The following is a 16,963-nucleotide window of genomic DNA, read 5'->3' on the forward strand; positions in this document are numbered from 1 at the left end:
AGATATAAAACATGGGGTGCCACAGGGTAGTATTCTAGGACCCCTCCTTTTCCTTATATATATAAATACTTTACCTTGTAACGTAGACATTGAACTGATACACTTTGCAGATGATTCAACAAGCATAACTGTGAGACTGAGCTTACAGAAGGCCTTAAGTAAAAGCAATCGAACAGTTGAAATGATCACCCACTGGCTTGAAGTGAATAGGTTAATTCTCAATTATGAGAAAACTAATGCAATCCTATTTAGGGACAACAAAAGAAAAACAAGTGAACTGACAAATTTGTAAGAGCTAGATGTAAGAGTAGTTGAAAGTGCTAAATTTCTAGGGATCACCATGGACAGTTGTTTAGGATGGAAAGATCATAATTCCAATATAAGCAATAAACTTAGCAGTGCTGTTTTTGCTCTGAGACAAATTAAGCCACTATTAACTGAAGATGATGTGAGCATGGTGTATTTTTCATACTTCAATGCTATAATGAGCTATGGTATAGAAATCTGGGGCCACTTGACTGAGGCAATTAAAATATTCAAATTACAAAAGAGAGCAATTAGAATAATAGGAAACAAAAGAACAAGAGATAGTCGCAAGCCTCTTTTCAAAAAATATAAGATTCTAAACTTTTATAGCTTGTATGAGTATGTGCATAAAATTCTGCTCCTTGCTTGGGATCATAAAGATAAATTCAACAAAAATGAAGATGTACACCACCACCACCACCACCACACCAGAAACACCAAGAAATTAAGAATTCCACAGCATAACACAACTCAATAAGAGAGAAGCAGTGGTTATATGGCAGTAAAGTTGTACAACTCTTTACCACCACACATCACTAATGCCAAATCGAAGGATAAGTTTAAACAGTCACTCAAACAACTGCTATTAGAAACCCCTTTATATTCAATCAGAGAATTTCTTTCAAACGAAAATAACTGAAGCAAACAGGCATAGTACACTAAAAGAAAAATGTACACAGGTATAGAGAAAATGTAAAGTGTGTTAACTTCTTAACATCATTGTTTTATCTAAAGATTTTGTTTTCCTCCAGTACTATTGCTGTTAACTTTTTTTTATAAATGGAAACAAAACAGGATCTAGAATATGTATGTGTTATGTGGCTGTTTATACTGTATATATAAAATGATGGACCCATAGCATAGAATTATTGCAATTAAATATTCTGTAATTTAGGTACATAGATTATGTATGCCTCATAAAATCTGTTCAGTTTACAGCATCTAAAATTTTGTAACTATGATGTTAATTTCCAGAAATGTTGTGGCTACTATTTATTAGTTATCTTATCAAAACTATAGTTAGGATCAGTAAAAGTAATCTATTTTATTGGAAAACTGACAAAGCAAATATGTACTTGGACTTACTCCATAGATGTACATCATAAGCTGCTAAATAAAGAAATATGACTGGAATGAAGAGTTCCTAACAAACAGACCTATCCATGTCATTTGCACTGAATTTCAATGTGCATATGATTTGCAGGTAATGTAAATTGTGAATATTTCTATAAATGAAATGTTTTTATGTGAACTATTTACAATGTCATCATCAGATTTCTGTAAATTCTTCTGTTGATAATGAAGTTTAGTGAAATAAGTACATAAAAATCTTGTATATGTGCTATTAATAAAAATACGTCAGACATGGAATACTGACATCAGGGGTGGCATACAAACAAATAGGATAATCCCACTTTATTCTGTTACACTATTTACAATTGCATCAACCACAGACAGCCTGCTTGAACTTCTGATGTTATGCTACAGGTTTCTTGTATATATTGTGATCAGTAACACTCCTTGGGGACATGCTATAAGTTTTATTACTAAAGATTTCTCTCTGCTAAGAATAACATGATGGATTCTGTTTACTAGGGACTCTTCATTCCAATCACAAGCCTGGTCTGATATTCTGTATTCAATATTTTGTTCATTAGCAAACAGTATGAAATTATATCTAACCCCTTCCAGAAGGCAAGAAACGCGGCATCAACAGATGCGCTGGTATCTACTGCCGTTTGGTTCTCTTGAACGAACAGAGCAAGCTACGTTTTACTAAATGGTTGTTTGCAGAATTCTTGTTAATATGCAAGTATAAAGTGTGATCTAAGTTATAACAGATTGATTTCAGTGATACAGGTCTATAGACATGTACATCTGTTTGGCAACCCTTCTCCAGTACAGGAATGACCTGTGCATTTTTTCAAATCACTAGAAATGCTTCATTCTTTCAATTACCAATGATACACTGCTGCTAGAACAAAAGCCAATTCTTGCTCATAATCTTTTCAGAAACAGTCTATTTTAAGTTTGTCATAGCTTATTAAAACGCCTTCATTCACCTCTTCCAAGGAATTGTTTTATTTTTTCTGAAAACTTAAAATTTCAAAAGTTGTTTGTTTTCAAAAATATTCGAATCCTAAAATTATTACATTCCAAACTCAGTGCCTTAATTTTATAGCCCTAATTTTTGTGTTTCCAAAAATATCCAATGTTATTTAAATAATGTGTTTGTTTGTTAACTATTCAAATTAGAAGTTTTCACTGTCTTAAAAATTCTTCGTGAACTTTGGGAATCCACATCACATTATAACTTCCCACTAGTAAAGTAGTGCCTGTTATTGCATCATTTTCTAGCTATGCATCTTTTGCTGAAACAAACTCATTTCACTGCTTGTTGTATCTTTAATTTTTATGTCTTTTATGATAATAATTAAAAAGTAATAGGCTTACTATTCTTCAGAAAGAGAAAATAGAAAACTTGCACTTAACAATGAAGACAACTATAAGCTACTGGCACAATAATTTGAAAAGCTATTGAACTGTAAAAAACCGAGCAAACAACTGGAATCCCTTATAATGTTCCATATAAAAACTGAAAACCACCAAGTGCTGATATGATTAAAAATTACATCAGTCTATCAAAACACAACAAAGCCCAGGTGAAGATGGTCTCACAGCAGAAATTCTAAAAGCTCGTGATGATCTATGTGTCAATTAAAAAAGAAAAACGGTATACAGCCTGGGACACTGAAACAATTCCAGAAAACTCGAAGGAGCATTAATTTACCCACTTTATAAAAAAGGAGACAGAACACATATTAGTAACTACAGAGGAATTTCATTACTGTTCTTAGAATACAAAATCTTATTAAAAGCTCTTCTGGACATATTAAATCCTCAATTAGATAAAGCTGGCTTTTTAGGAGAAACAAATCCTGTCATTAGCAACTGAAACAAACAATTAGATATATGAAAATATCAAATTAAAAGATAGTGCTAATTTTCTGAGACCCGAGTTTCTCCTAGCATATACAACTTTCAAATAACTTTCAGAAATGGCGGGGTGTTCTCCTGCTGAAATATCGGCGGTCGCTGAAAGTGTTACCTGGCTGGATTCTTGGAAGTTATTTGAAAGTGCTAATATTTGTTGCTTTAAAAAGGCCTATGATTCAATATACAAAATCTCCCCTCTCAAAACCTTGAAGAAATTTGTTCTCACTAGGAAAACTCTGGAAATAATTAAACAGATTCTCACAAATACACTATCTAAAGTTAAATTACATGGAACAACTTCTAGTGTCCTCTAGGATAATGCATCTAAATGTGCACTATCTTAGGAATACACTCAATTTGCTGCAAGTATTCGTGGATGAGAATTCACCACACCTGTTAGTAATTACAGGACATGAACTAAATGACAATGAAATTGGGTATTACAAATTAGATGGTTATGTGTTAGCAGATAGTTACTGCAAGCAACAACATAAAGGGGGTGGGGTGGCAGTTTTTGTAAATGACCATCTACCATTTAATTAAATCTCATTGGTTGAACAATACTGCAGAAAAGGAACAATTGAAATGGCTGATGTTGTGGTCCACATAAATACTCATTCAAGCAGATTAGCTAAACATAAAGTTATTGGTATGTACCGCCCACCATATACAGATGTGTTGTACTACCTTGATAGACTTAACAGGGCAATTAGACAAACAGGCCCCACTGACCTTAGCATAGTTGGAGACAAATATTGATGCAGACTCCTATACTATAACCTATTTGAAAATAACAGATATATTTAACTCGTATAATCTCTCAAATATAGTGAACCCTGTCAGTGAACTATTGTCAGATGCTGGAATATTTAAAATTTGCTGTACCAACAGTGACTAAGATAACTGAGAAGAAGCAGATCCTGAGTAGCACCAACATCAGTGCCTCCAAAACTAAGCTAGCAGAGGAGAAATGTGACACTATTTACCAAACTAAAGGGTCCAAAAACAAATGGGAAAAATTTTATAGGCCAGTGCTGAAACATTACAACTGCTGCTGCCCTCTCAAAGAAATAACCATGGTACAAACCAACTCTCCTCTTTAATAATAGGCTGAAACTTACACCTAGGCTGATTAAGTTAAGGCAGAATATATATGATCTTGACTGTTTATATAAGGAAACAAAGCTACATATATTTAAGGAAAAGTACAGTCAAGCCAAAAAACCTTTAAGACAGACCTTTAACTTGGTAAAGCAATGATGCAACAGAGCATTCAGCCTACATAGGTAAGGCATTCTGGAGACTAATCAATGAACATCGTAAAACCACCAGCAAGGGACGGAGTGAACCAGTTAGCATTAGACATGAGGGACATCTATTGGAAGATCCAAATGAAGTATGTAATTTATTCAATAAGCATTTTCTCTCTCCTTTTGACCAACCAGCCCCTATTATAGATCTACAGGCTGGCACACCAAATGATGTCACAGATAGTATACAGCTCGAATTTATGGAGGTGAATCAACAGGAAATATTTAGCACAATACAGAAGCTAAGGAACAAGCATTCATCTGGATGGGATAGTATCTCAAGTGTGATGTTAAAGAAATGTGCCAATGAAATAATTAAACCCCTCATCTATCTTATCAACTGTAGTGTTATGAAAACATATACCCATATGCCTTACAAATAAGTGTAATTCAGCCAGTCCATAAGAAGGGAAGTAAAGAAGCAGTTTAAAATTATAGACCGATATCACTAATCCCTACCTTCAGTAAAATGTTTGATACAGTTGTCTTGTCACAACTCACAACATTTTTCTCAAGACTCGAAATGCTTAACGAAATGCAGCATGGGTTTAGGAAAGACCTAAGCATGGCCACTGCTGTTACCAGTATCTTCCATGAAGTATATAGCAATATAGAACAGGGTATGCAGGCAGTTGGAATATTCTTTGACCCTGAGCAAAGCTTTTGACTCAGTAAACCATGAGCTTCTCTTAAAAAAAACTGCGGGCGTACAATATCAGTGGTGCATCAATGAAACTTCTACCCATCTATCTGGTGACTCAGAAACAGTGTAGTAGTAATAGTAGTAGTAGTAGTAGCAGTAGTAGTAGCAGTAGCAGCTTTATTCATCCGTAGATCTCTTTTACAAGGATATAGGACATGTCAAAGTATTTACAAATTTAGATCATTTTAAAATAAGCTAATTCGTACACACATATATTTACATAATTCTAGTTAGAGACAATCATTAGATTTACTATTGGTATACAACACTTTTTTACAAATAACTTATTAAATAATGTAATGCCACATTGTTCACTCATATCTCACTATCAGTCACAGCACACACTATACACACATTGTTTCATAATACTTCACTCACTACACACACACACACACACACACACACACACACACACACACACACACACACACACACTGGTGATCTCTGGGCCATTTTCTGTGCTGCAACTTCCCATTTGCTATCCTTAAAAGCTGAGTCAGCATCCCTCCATAATGAGTGAGATGTTGAGCTCAGAAAGAGGAAGAGGTTTTAGTACTGTGCTACACATAGCTTGGGGATAAGTATTTCTAAAAAGGTGAAAAAAAAACAAAGTGAAGGTGTTATGTGGAATGTTCGATATTTTATAATCATTATTATTATTATTTATTTGTATAATATTTTTAATAGAAACCCCTGATCTGTTTTAGCTAAGTAATTCTTCAAAGTATAAAATGTATTGCATAACAGGCACTTTTTAGCTGTCTTTTTAAATAAGTGTATTTTTGCAATTTCTTTAATCTCTTTTGGTAATTTATTGTACAGTTTCATTTCTTGGTAGAAAATGCTGTTTTGAGTTTTATGTTTATTTTTTCTAAGTAAAGGTAAGTTGAGTGTCTCTTGTTGCATGGTCATTAACAGAGCTGCTTGTGCAGTAATTAACAATGCAATGTTATTTTTGATGTGCACAGCTGACTGGTAAATGTATTCACATGGAGCAGTTAAAATCCCCAGTGTTCTGAACAGATCTTTACAATGAGCTCGACTAGTATTTTTGGTTATTATTCTTATGGCTTTTTTCTGGAGTTTGAAAATTGTGTTCATATTTTGTGCATTTGTTCCCCAAAAAAGAATGCCATAGCTAAGAATTGAGTGTACATATGAATAATATGTAACTAAAAGACACTGCATGCTATACATTGATGATAGGAATCTAAGGGCATAATATACTGATGACATTCTGTCTGCAAGTACCTTTGTGTGTTCACACCACTTCAACTGAGAATCAATATTCATTCCTAGAAAATTTGCATTTGTTACACAGTCTATGCCATCTACATCATCATTTTTCATCTTCAAACTGAAATTCATGGCATTAGTTTTCTTTATGTTCAATGTCACTTTATTACTTATTGACCAGTCATAAACTTCCTTGAGAGTTTCATTTGTTTCTCGGCAAGGAGTCCCCTTGTTTTCTCAGTGACTATAATATTGCTGTCATCAGCGAAGAGGATTTTTCACCATGAGTAACACTACTGGGAAAGTCATTGATGTATATCAGGAACAGTATTGGTCATAATATGCTCCCTTGCAGAACACCTATATTAATGTATTTTGGTTCTGATAAGTGTTTTACTAAATGTTTAGATCTATTTGAAGTATGTGTTATCTCTATCTACTCTTTGTACCCTATCTGTTAGGTATGATCGAAACCAGCCATTAACTACCCCTCTTATTCCCAAAGCTCCTAATTTATTTAATAGAATCTTGTGGTCGAATGTATCAAACACCTTAGAAAGATCCAAAAATATGCCTGTGACACACTCATCTTTATCAAGAGCATCAAGTACAACTTTTGTGAATTCTACTGTGGCTGACTCCGTATTTTTGCCACTTCGGAAACCAAACTGTGATTCGCTTAAAAGATTGTATTTATTCAGGTAATTCATTAATCTGTCTTTCATAATTTCTTCTATTATTCTTGAGAATGCTGACAGCAGGGAAATGGGCTGGTAATTTTCTATGTCTTCTGCATTACCTTTCTTAAGCAAAGGTTCAACTCTTGCCTGTTTTAACTGCTCTGGAAATGTTCCTGACGTGAAGGATTCATTTATTATATTTGTTAAGGGGCCTTGTATAATCCCTATGCATTGTTTCAGTATACACATTGGTACTTCATCTAAGCCTACTGACTTTTTATTTTTTAGTTTTTGAATTGTTTTACTGACTTCATTCTCTGTGGTTGGAAGTAACATCATTGTTTTTAGTGCAACATTACTTACAGGTGCCATTACACATCAAATTGACAATAAGATCCTAACTTTTAAATCCACAAGTGCAACAGTGACATGGGGATTCCCTCAAGGCTCAATTCTTGGACCTTTTCTCTTTTTAGCATACATTAATGATGTTGTACACCCCATTAATTCACACGTTGTAAGTTATGCTGATGACACCTAAGTTTTATTTCACGGTAAAGATTGTGAGGAACTGCAATTTTCAGCACGTAATGGGATACTAGAATTAAGTTCATATTATCATGCACAAGAATTAAAGGTCAGTGTAAATAAATCCCAGATGCTAATATTTACAACTGGCAGCTCACACCACTCATGCATAAATGAGGTATGTGGCATAATGGTAGAGGAAGCAAATGTGTGTAAATTTCTAGGGGTTCATCTGGACTCAAACCTTTGGTGGATTACCCACATTAACGCTGCATGTAAGAAAGTCAGCAATGGGCTGTATCTTCTTCGCCAACTGTCCAAAATGGTGCCCACCCACATGCTTAAAACTGTGTATTATGGGACAATCTATCCCCATCATAGCAACTGTAAGGAATATGGGGTTGTGCTGCAGACATTCACATTAACAGAGTTAAGGATTGTACATGGACTAGTCTATAAAGGCTCTTGCCATGATGTTTTAAGACAGCCCAAGTACTTCACCATAACTCAAAAGTTAATATTAGCAAAGTGGAATCTATCTATGCTATATCTGGCCACCTCTTAACCATCTGTCCTGTGTGGTTGGGTCAATTTTGTATTTTCAAATGGGAACCACAATTTTTATTGAAGATTTGGATACTATGTGAAAACATACTTAAACGTTACTCAGACTATTGTTTCCTGCTTGCGGTATATGGCAATGTAATCGACAAATATCAAGTGTGCCTGTTTTTGTTATTAAGAAACAATACATTTGGTTCTACACTGCTTTTACAATGAAAATGTAAACCTTTCTGCTCTAATGGTTAAAACTGATCAGTGTCCAATCATCCTACATTGATTGAAATTAAGCTTAATGAGAAGTTCAGACAGGCGGGTACTAGAGATGTAAAAATATCACAAGGGTCTCATAACAGTACAGTGAAAAATAATGTTAGTATGTCACAAGACTCACAAAAAGCACAGTGAAAAATAATGTTAATATATTGCATCAGAATATCAGGGGATTGGAAGCCACTTGTGTCTTTAAGACGAATGCTGAGAATCTCTATCTCAGGTATTCATCAGCAGCTGGGAATTTGGTAGTCAGGTGTCACTGACTCTTCAAAGTAAGTACCTTGTATCTCATGATAAAACTCCTCTAGTCAGTCAGGAATGGCTCTTTATTTCAGTTTCAAACGTCTGTTTCCATGCAGGATACATAGTCACCTATGTAACGTGACTACATAGGAGCAAACACAGATCTGGACCCAGTTTTGTCCAATACAAGTCCATTCTTATCCACGTGTAATCTCTACACTGCAAGTGACAATTATTAATGCCAAAAATATGTCTAAGCTTTTCAGCTTTGTTAAGCAGTGAGAAAAATAAGAGTGAATTGACGGAATGCTCACTGGAACTAATTCACCACTCCAGTGTAAGAATGTTGGCCAGCAGAGACTCACCTTGTAAATCTGTGCTCTTGATGCTGGAGGCAGCCACCGACGCACCAATGGGCTGATGAGGCAAGCATCTGGTCTGGAGGCATCCTGGCGTAGAAATATGCTTGCCACCAGAGACACTGTCACCGATGTCACCAAGCCCAGTGCTGTGTACCAAAGGTACGACACACAGTACACTGCCCACACCTCACTGCACAAGGAAAGCAGTAGTTCAGCTACATATGCTAACAGCTATTTCAATGAAATAAGCTAATAACAAACATCCCATTTCAAAAATTGTAATATGCTGACTGTTTTTGTATCCTGCCCTTATAGTATACAACATCTGGAAGTGTACAGAGTCATCAGTTAGTTGGTGATGTGTATGTTTTAAAATTGCCTCTGTTATAGTTGTAATAATAATGCTCACTGCAATTTTATATAAATTTGTAAGTTATCACTTAGAACCATAAGAGAAATGATCCAAATAGCAAATTTGTGAACTTTGATTCACCAATGAGCAACAGAATAAATGAAGGTGATAAAATAAGAAAGTTATTCATTACTAAAATTTAACTTACATGACAACTGCTTTAGAAAATTCACAATTATTATTCCTAGTGTTAGGTGGTGGTTTTTTTTTCAAAACAGTCACATAATCTGTTTAATAATCTTTTATGCAGATCCAACTAGTAAATCCAATCAATGCTACATGAAAACTGAATGCAATAATAACAAATGCCATTGATTGCAACTCTGATTAGCTCTATCCCTTTTCCTTTCGATATGGTGAAGATGTCTTCTAATGTACTCAACCTGGGGCTTTTAGCTGGTTGGCAAAAGGTGATAGTCACTGGGAGACCTCCACGGGTCTTAAAAATGTTTTTGCTGAGAGCCAAGACCTGAACCAGGTATATGCTGGGAAGAGCACTCTTCTGGCAGGATGAATTGGGGATGACAAGCGAGGCTTTCCCAGCCCATTATAAAGATTCAGTGTGCATGAAGCACAAAGAATGGCTTTTGCCAAATGTAAGATCTGAAGGACAAGAGAAAAAACACTACTGCTAGCATGGGTCCCACCCGTTAGGCCCAAAGGGTGCCAGCTGGAAATTTTGTTCAAAATTTAGCAAGGAGATCCCTGATTGGCTCATAGCTTTTATTTTGGTAACAGGGGAGAATTCATGTGCAAGTGTATGTGCATGCTCCCTCATTGGCCAGTGGATGAGATTTGCTGTGTTTTACCCACTCCAACAGGGAAATGTACTTCATTGGTTAGCCACAGCAGAATCCTTAAGCATAGGGAATTTATTAGAATATTTATTAAATTATCAGTGGTTGGAAACTGAAAGTTCTATTGCAACTGGCCAGCGAGATTCCAATATTGGCAGAATGAGATAAGTTTTATAGAGGTCAGTAAGAGTACACTTGTTCCAGGAGCATCATAGAGAGCTCTTCTCCACAGGCCTTAATACAGTATGCTTTCCCTAGAGCAGAAATCAGATGCTGAACTTAGAATTCTCAGCCATTACTGAAGCCATTCTCTGCTCTCATACATCAGTGGAGTGGTAAGCATGGACCATACTTGCATTTGCCGATCTGATTTTCACAGCCAGCTAGCTGCACCCATGATGTGCTTAGGTGAGTGTACTGGTATTTGGTTGTGCTTTCCTGGGACTTTCCTTTGGGTCATTAACTTATTTCACAATGATTGGTCATATTCATGAACACAGTTTTAAGTTGTGTCTATCATGTATGCACCCATCTGTACCAAGGCTGTCATACATGTATTCAGTTCCTTATTCCTTTGATAAATGACTATCCTTGATTCAGTGGCTAAAATATTTTTGTTGTCCTTCAGCAATAAATCAGATTGTTATAGTGTCACTTAGGATCTTTTCTTAATTTGATGGTTCCTGTTATCAATATGTCTGTGTGAGGGATGGTACCCATGTTGCATGTTTTACTTGGTCACCCTTTGCAATTTAATTAGACAGGCCATTTTCTGTTGCATGACTTTGTTTTCTTTTAATTTGCATGATCTTATGGGGAATTATCTATCACTGTAGATCTTCTTTTTTCTTTCTTCTTTATCGTTGCCTTGTCCCACGTCACATAGGGTTGGCATTGCTCTTCTGGATCCTTCTCCTCCATAGTACTCTATCCATTGCCTCTTCCTTCTTCCATCCTTTCTCCCTTAGGTCCCTGGATGTCTTATCCTTCCACCTCATCTTCGGTCTCCCTCTCCTTCTTGCCCCTTCAATCTTTACATCTTCAACTCTGTTTCCGATGTACTCTTCCCCTTTTCTCTGTAAGTTTCCGTACCACCTTAGTCTGCTCTCTTATATCTTTTTCCCCATGGGTCCCACTTTCACAGCTCCTCTAACAAATTCATTTCTAATCCTGTCCTTCCTTGTTACCCCACACATCCACCTCAGCATCCTCATTTCCGCCACTTCCATCTTCCTTTCCTGGGCTACTGTGATTGGCCATGTCTCTGCCCCATATATCATAGCAGGCCTTACCACCAACTTGTACACTTTCCCTTTCAACCTAATGCTCACCTTCTTGTCACACAACACTCCACTCATTTTCCTCCAGTTGTTCCAACCGCAATTTATTCGGTGTTGTATCTCACTTTCCAGTCCTCCGTCCCTCTGTATGTATGACCCCGGCATTTAAATGTGCAGACCGATTTCAGCTCGTCATCCTGGATCTTGCAAGACCTCATCTGCACATCCTTCAGTGCTGAATGTTCTGACTTTGTCCTGCTCATTTTCATCCCTCTTTCTTGTAGTGCCTTCCTCCAATCCTCCAGCTTTTCCGCAAGTCTGTCGATGCTCTGCTCACAAAGAACCACATCATCCCCAAACATCATATTCTATGGTGCTTCCTTCTTCACATCTTTCACCAGCACATCCATAATCAGGTCAAAGAGGTAGACCCTTGATGTAACCCTACTTTTACTGGATACTCTTTTGTCATGCCCACACTACTTCTCACTTGTGTCATTGCTCCACTGTGCATTTCCTTCAGTAACCTCACATACTTCTTTGGCACGCACTGCTCTCTCATGCTTCTCTATATTTTGTCTCTTGGGACTCTGTTATATGCTTTCTTCAAATCAATGATAGCCATATGTAGATCAGCTTGTAGCTCCCCGTGTCTCTCCACTATCCACCTTAAAGCATGTATTGCATCAGTCGTTCCTCTTCCAGGCATGAACCCAAACTGTTCTTCACACACCACAGTCTTCTTGCATAATCTTGCTTCTATAACTCCTTCCCAAATTTTCATTGTGTGTGCCATCAGTTTAATACCTCTATAGTTATGCAGTCCTGCACATCACCTTTCCTCTTAAATATTGGGATTAGTACACTAGTTCTCCACTCGTCTGGCATATCCTCCTGTCGCCAAATCTTCTTCATTAAATCCCAAAGGAACTCAATTCCTTTTTTACTGAGACACTTCCATACCTCAATGGGGATCTGGTCTGGGCCAACTGCCTTCCCATTTTTCATCTTTTCAACTGCCTGTTCAATTTCATCTCTTCTTATATCCATCGTTAATCCTTCGTTTGCCCCTCCTTCCTCAGTTTTCACTCTTACATTTTCTTCATTCAGCAATTTCTCAAAATAATTCAACCACCTTTGGATTATTTTTCCATGGTCATTCAGAATTAGTCCTGTTTCATCTTTCATTTGTTTTATTGTTGTTAGATCCTTAGAAGCTTTATCTCTTGATTTGCCTATCCGTATCAGTTGTCTCATATCCTGATTTTTCTGTAGTTGTTCGTATGCCTCCCTTACTGATTCAGCTTTAGCTTTAGCCATAGCTCGTTTTGCCTCCTTCTTTGCACTTTTGTATGTGTGCCCATCCTCAGCACTTCCAGACATTTCCCACTTCCTCTTAGCGTCTTTCTTTTCCTTCACAATGGTGGGTACTGGGGAAATAAAATACCCAGGGTGGACCAAACTAGCAAGCATCTGCCCCTCTAACAAGGGAAGGGGGTTGGCAGCAGGAATGGCATCCAGTTGTAAAAACATTGCCAAAACAAGAGGAATTATCTATCACTGTAGCTCACCAGGGATAAATTCTGTAGTGTCTCAGGGAGATGATAATTACTCAACTGATGTCTCACACTAGGTTTTGTAAGACTCACTATGTTTATAGGAAGCAATAAATTAAAAAGGAAGTTAAATTAAATCCTTTATTGTTATATGCAAAAACTGGCTAACGAATGGCTTGAAGTGTGGCAACCACAGTTTCTCAATACACGTTTTGTTGACTTCTCAGTTGTAATACAACATCTGACAATAAAGTTCGATGAATGAAGTCAGAATGGTCAATTGGGCAACACTGGTGACTCACAACACTGCACCTGCATAGCAGCCAGTGTTGATAACCTGCCCCCACAATAGTTAAGTTCAGCATTGTGTGTGTTCCATGTTAGACCTGTTGCACAAAGTGCTTGTTTGGCGTGTTGATTCAGAACTGAGAACAGGACAATGACCAAGCAAAAGAGCAATTTAAAGTTTTGTTTTAAGCTTGGCAAGACACTGAAAGAAATGCATGCAATGCTGGTACATGTTTATGGGGATCAAGCACTGTCCATGAACTGTGTGTACGAGTGGTTTGCCTGTTATCAAGGAGGCTGGGAAAGTGTTTCTGACAATCCCCGTAGTGGACAACTGGTGACTGCTACCAATGACAAAAACATTGAGAAAGTGAGGACATTAATCATGAATGGCCATCGATTAACTGTGCACATGATAGTGAATGAACTGCAGATGAATGTGAATCTGTGTGACAAATCCTTACCCAGGAGTTAGGGAAGAGGAAAACGTGCTGTTATCTTGTGCCACATCACTCGACTGACAATCAGAAGCAGGCACATTTATAGGCTTCACAGGATTTTATCAAAATGGTAGATGCGACACCCAATTGCTTGAACTGTATTGTCACTGAGAACAAAACCTGGTGTCTCCAATATGACCCTGAAAAAACCATTTTTAATAGTCAAGACATTATCCGCAAGGACTTTCTTCCTGAGGGAATGACTTCGAATGCTGCATGGTATGTTAAAATTTTGACCTGTTTCATGCAACGTTTATGCAGGGTATGACCCCAGTACTCACAACAAGGTTCCTGGTTTTTTGTTCATGACAAAGTTCACCCCCACAAAGCCAATATCGTCAAACAGTTCCTGGCAAAAAAGGGGGTGGTGCAACTTGCATGGTATGTTAAAATTTTGACCTGTTTCATGCAACGTTTATGCAGGGTATGACCCCAGTACTCACAACAAGGTTCCTGGTTTTTTGTTCATGACAAAGTTCACCCCCACAAAGCCAATATCGTCAAACAGTTCCTGGAAAAAAGGGGGTGGTGCAACTTGACCACCACCATACTTACCACATCTCAATCCTTCAGACTTCTTCCTATTCCCTTGGTTCAAATTCGTTTGATAGGAAAGAGATTTGATGATATTCCTGACATATAATGAAATGTGACACAGCTTTTGAGCAGCATCACAAAGGAAGATTCGTGCAAAGTTTCCAGGACATGTATCGCAGAGCTCAGCAGTGCATAGTTATGAGAGGTGACTATTTTGAAGAACATTAAGGTAACTGTAGTTCATTTACATTAATGTCGCAGGACTATTCACTGAAATTTATTGTCAGAGTTTGTAAATACATCTATTGATATCTGAGAGCAAGTTTGACATTATTGTTCGAGCAGTTCCTACCTTCAAGCTGCAGGTCACTGTTCAACAAATAATGCAGCACATTTTTTTCCTTGGCCAATTTCTGTTGAAAAGTGTGGAATTTTTTGCGGGACATTCCTGTGTCAGCCTCTATAGTTCATGAAGTTCTGATAGGTGGCGGTGCTATATGTAGCCTTCAAAATGGAGAACTGTCATTGAATTTCTTTTGGCAGAAAACAAGAACTTCACAGATATTCATAGGCGCTTGCAGATAGTCTACAGAGACCCTGCAGTGACAAAAGCATGGTTAGTAATTGGGTGAGGTGTTTGTCATCACCACAAGAAGGTCACATAAACTTCTCTGATCTTCCACATGCCAGCCAGCCACACGCAGCTGTGACTCCTGCCATGTTTGAATGTGTGGACGCTAACATTCAAATTGGTCAGCAGATCACAATCAAACACCTCACTTCACAACTGGACTTCTCTGCTCGTAGGGCTGACACACTTGTCCATCAGATGGGGTCCTCAGAAGTGTGTGCCTGCTGGGTTCCTTGCCGCATAGTGGAAGATCATAAAGAAACAATGAAGGGCCACTTGTGCAGAATTGCTTGCACATTATGAGGCTGATCATGACAATTTTTTGTTGAACATTGTCACAGATGATGAAACACGATTTCTTTACTTTGAACTGGAAACAACATGGCAATCCACGGAGTGGCACCACACCAACTCTTCTCTGAAGAAGAAGTTTGAAGCACACCCTTAGCCAGTAAAGTTGTGGTGGCAAGCTTCTGGCACTCTGTTTGATGTCCTCCATCACAGTGCAATATCAGCTCTGAACTGTATTGTACTACCCTCAGGAAACTGAAGAAATGATTTCAGTGTGTTCATCACCACAAAAATGCAAATGAACTTCTCCTTCTTCATGACAATGCAAGGCCTCATACAAGTCTGTGCACCCAAGAGGAGCTCACAAAATTCCATTCGACTGTTTAGTCTCATGCACCACACAAACCCAAATTTCGCGTCTTCCCAGTTCCATCTGTTTGGCCTAATGAGGGATGTACGTGGATGATGGGGAAATTATTGATGCAGCAAGACATTGCTTCTGAAATTGACCAGTGGAGTGGTACTATGCAGGTATACAGGACCCCCGAATAAGGTGGTGTAAGGCCGTTGTGTTGAATGGAGATTATTTTAAAAAATAGGAATTTGTAGCCAAAAGAGTGGGGGAATTACATGGTGTGTTGAAATCTTAAATAAAACCAACTTGCTTTCAGGAGAAAAGTGTTATGTTGCTTATTGTATGCTCCATGTAAGTTGGTGCAAAAGGTGGAATGGCAGAAAAGTGCTAGTAATTCCAAGTTGTTAATTGATCCAAACAAATCAGGTACATCTCACTTAGCATTTAAAACTTTCTACACTTATTAAAACTTTGTTTGCCTATAATCATGTCCAGTTTGGAAGCCAAGTTTGGAAATGCTATCGTCCTTCTTTGTAGACAGATACAGTAGGATTTCAGAAAGCTGCAAGAGTTGGTGGAAGTTGGACAGATATTCAGAAATCTATTAGTGGAAAACTGGAAAATAAGAGAATTGAGTTGTCTGAAATGTGGTGTTATACAAAAAGGCTGAAAACTAAGAGGACTAATAAGATAAGAAATGAGATGGGTACCCACAGAACTGGTGAGAAATGAAATATACGTGAAACACTAATTGGAAGAAGGGTGAGGTTGATAGAATATATGTCAATACATTAGTGAATACCTTCCATCAGAGAAGTCAGCACGATTGGTCACAGGTTTGTTTGACCGCAGGAGACTATTATTGAGATGTTGAAAGAACTGAGCTGACAGACTCTTGAAGCTAGAATCATGAGAAAGCCTACTAACCAAGTTTCAAGAACCAGCTATAAAGTTGCACGGGGTAGCCGTGCGGTCTAGGGCATCTTCTCACGGTCCGCACGGCTCTCCCCTGTTGGAGTTTCGAGTCCTCCCACGGGTGGGGTGGGGGGGGGGGGCGTGTGTGTGTGTGTGTGTGTGTGTGTGTGTGTGTGAGAGAGAGAGAGAGAGAGAGAGG

At 37.8% G+C, this 16,963-nt stretch overlaps 1 protein-coding gene across 2 annotated transcripts in view; it reads right to left on the reverse strand.

Moving 5' to 3' along the window:
* The window catches only part of LOC126416621 (sodium-coupled monocarboxylate transporter 1-like), a 334,959-nt gene that overhangs the window by 30,587 nt on the left and 287,409 nt on the right, over nucleotides 1-16,963 (reverse strand). For both annotated transcript variants that reach the window (XM_050084378.1, XM_050084377.1), the window contains exon 14: nucleotides 9,206-9,392. In XM_050084378.1, coding sequence (XP_049940335.1) covers nucleotides 9,206-9,392 — 187 coding nt within the window. The remainder of the gene's footprint in view (nucleotides 1-9,205; nucleotides 9,393-16,963) is intronic.

Source organism: Schistocerca serialis, chromosome 8, assembly GCF_023864345.2.
Source record: "Schistocerca serialis cubense isolate TAMUIC-IGC-003099 chromosome 8, iqSchSeri2.2, whole genome shotgun sequence".
Classification (NCBI taxonomy): domain Eukaryota; kingdom Metazoa; phylum Arthropoda; class Insecta; order Orthoptera; family Acrididae; genus Schistocerca; species Schistocerca serialis.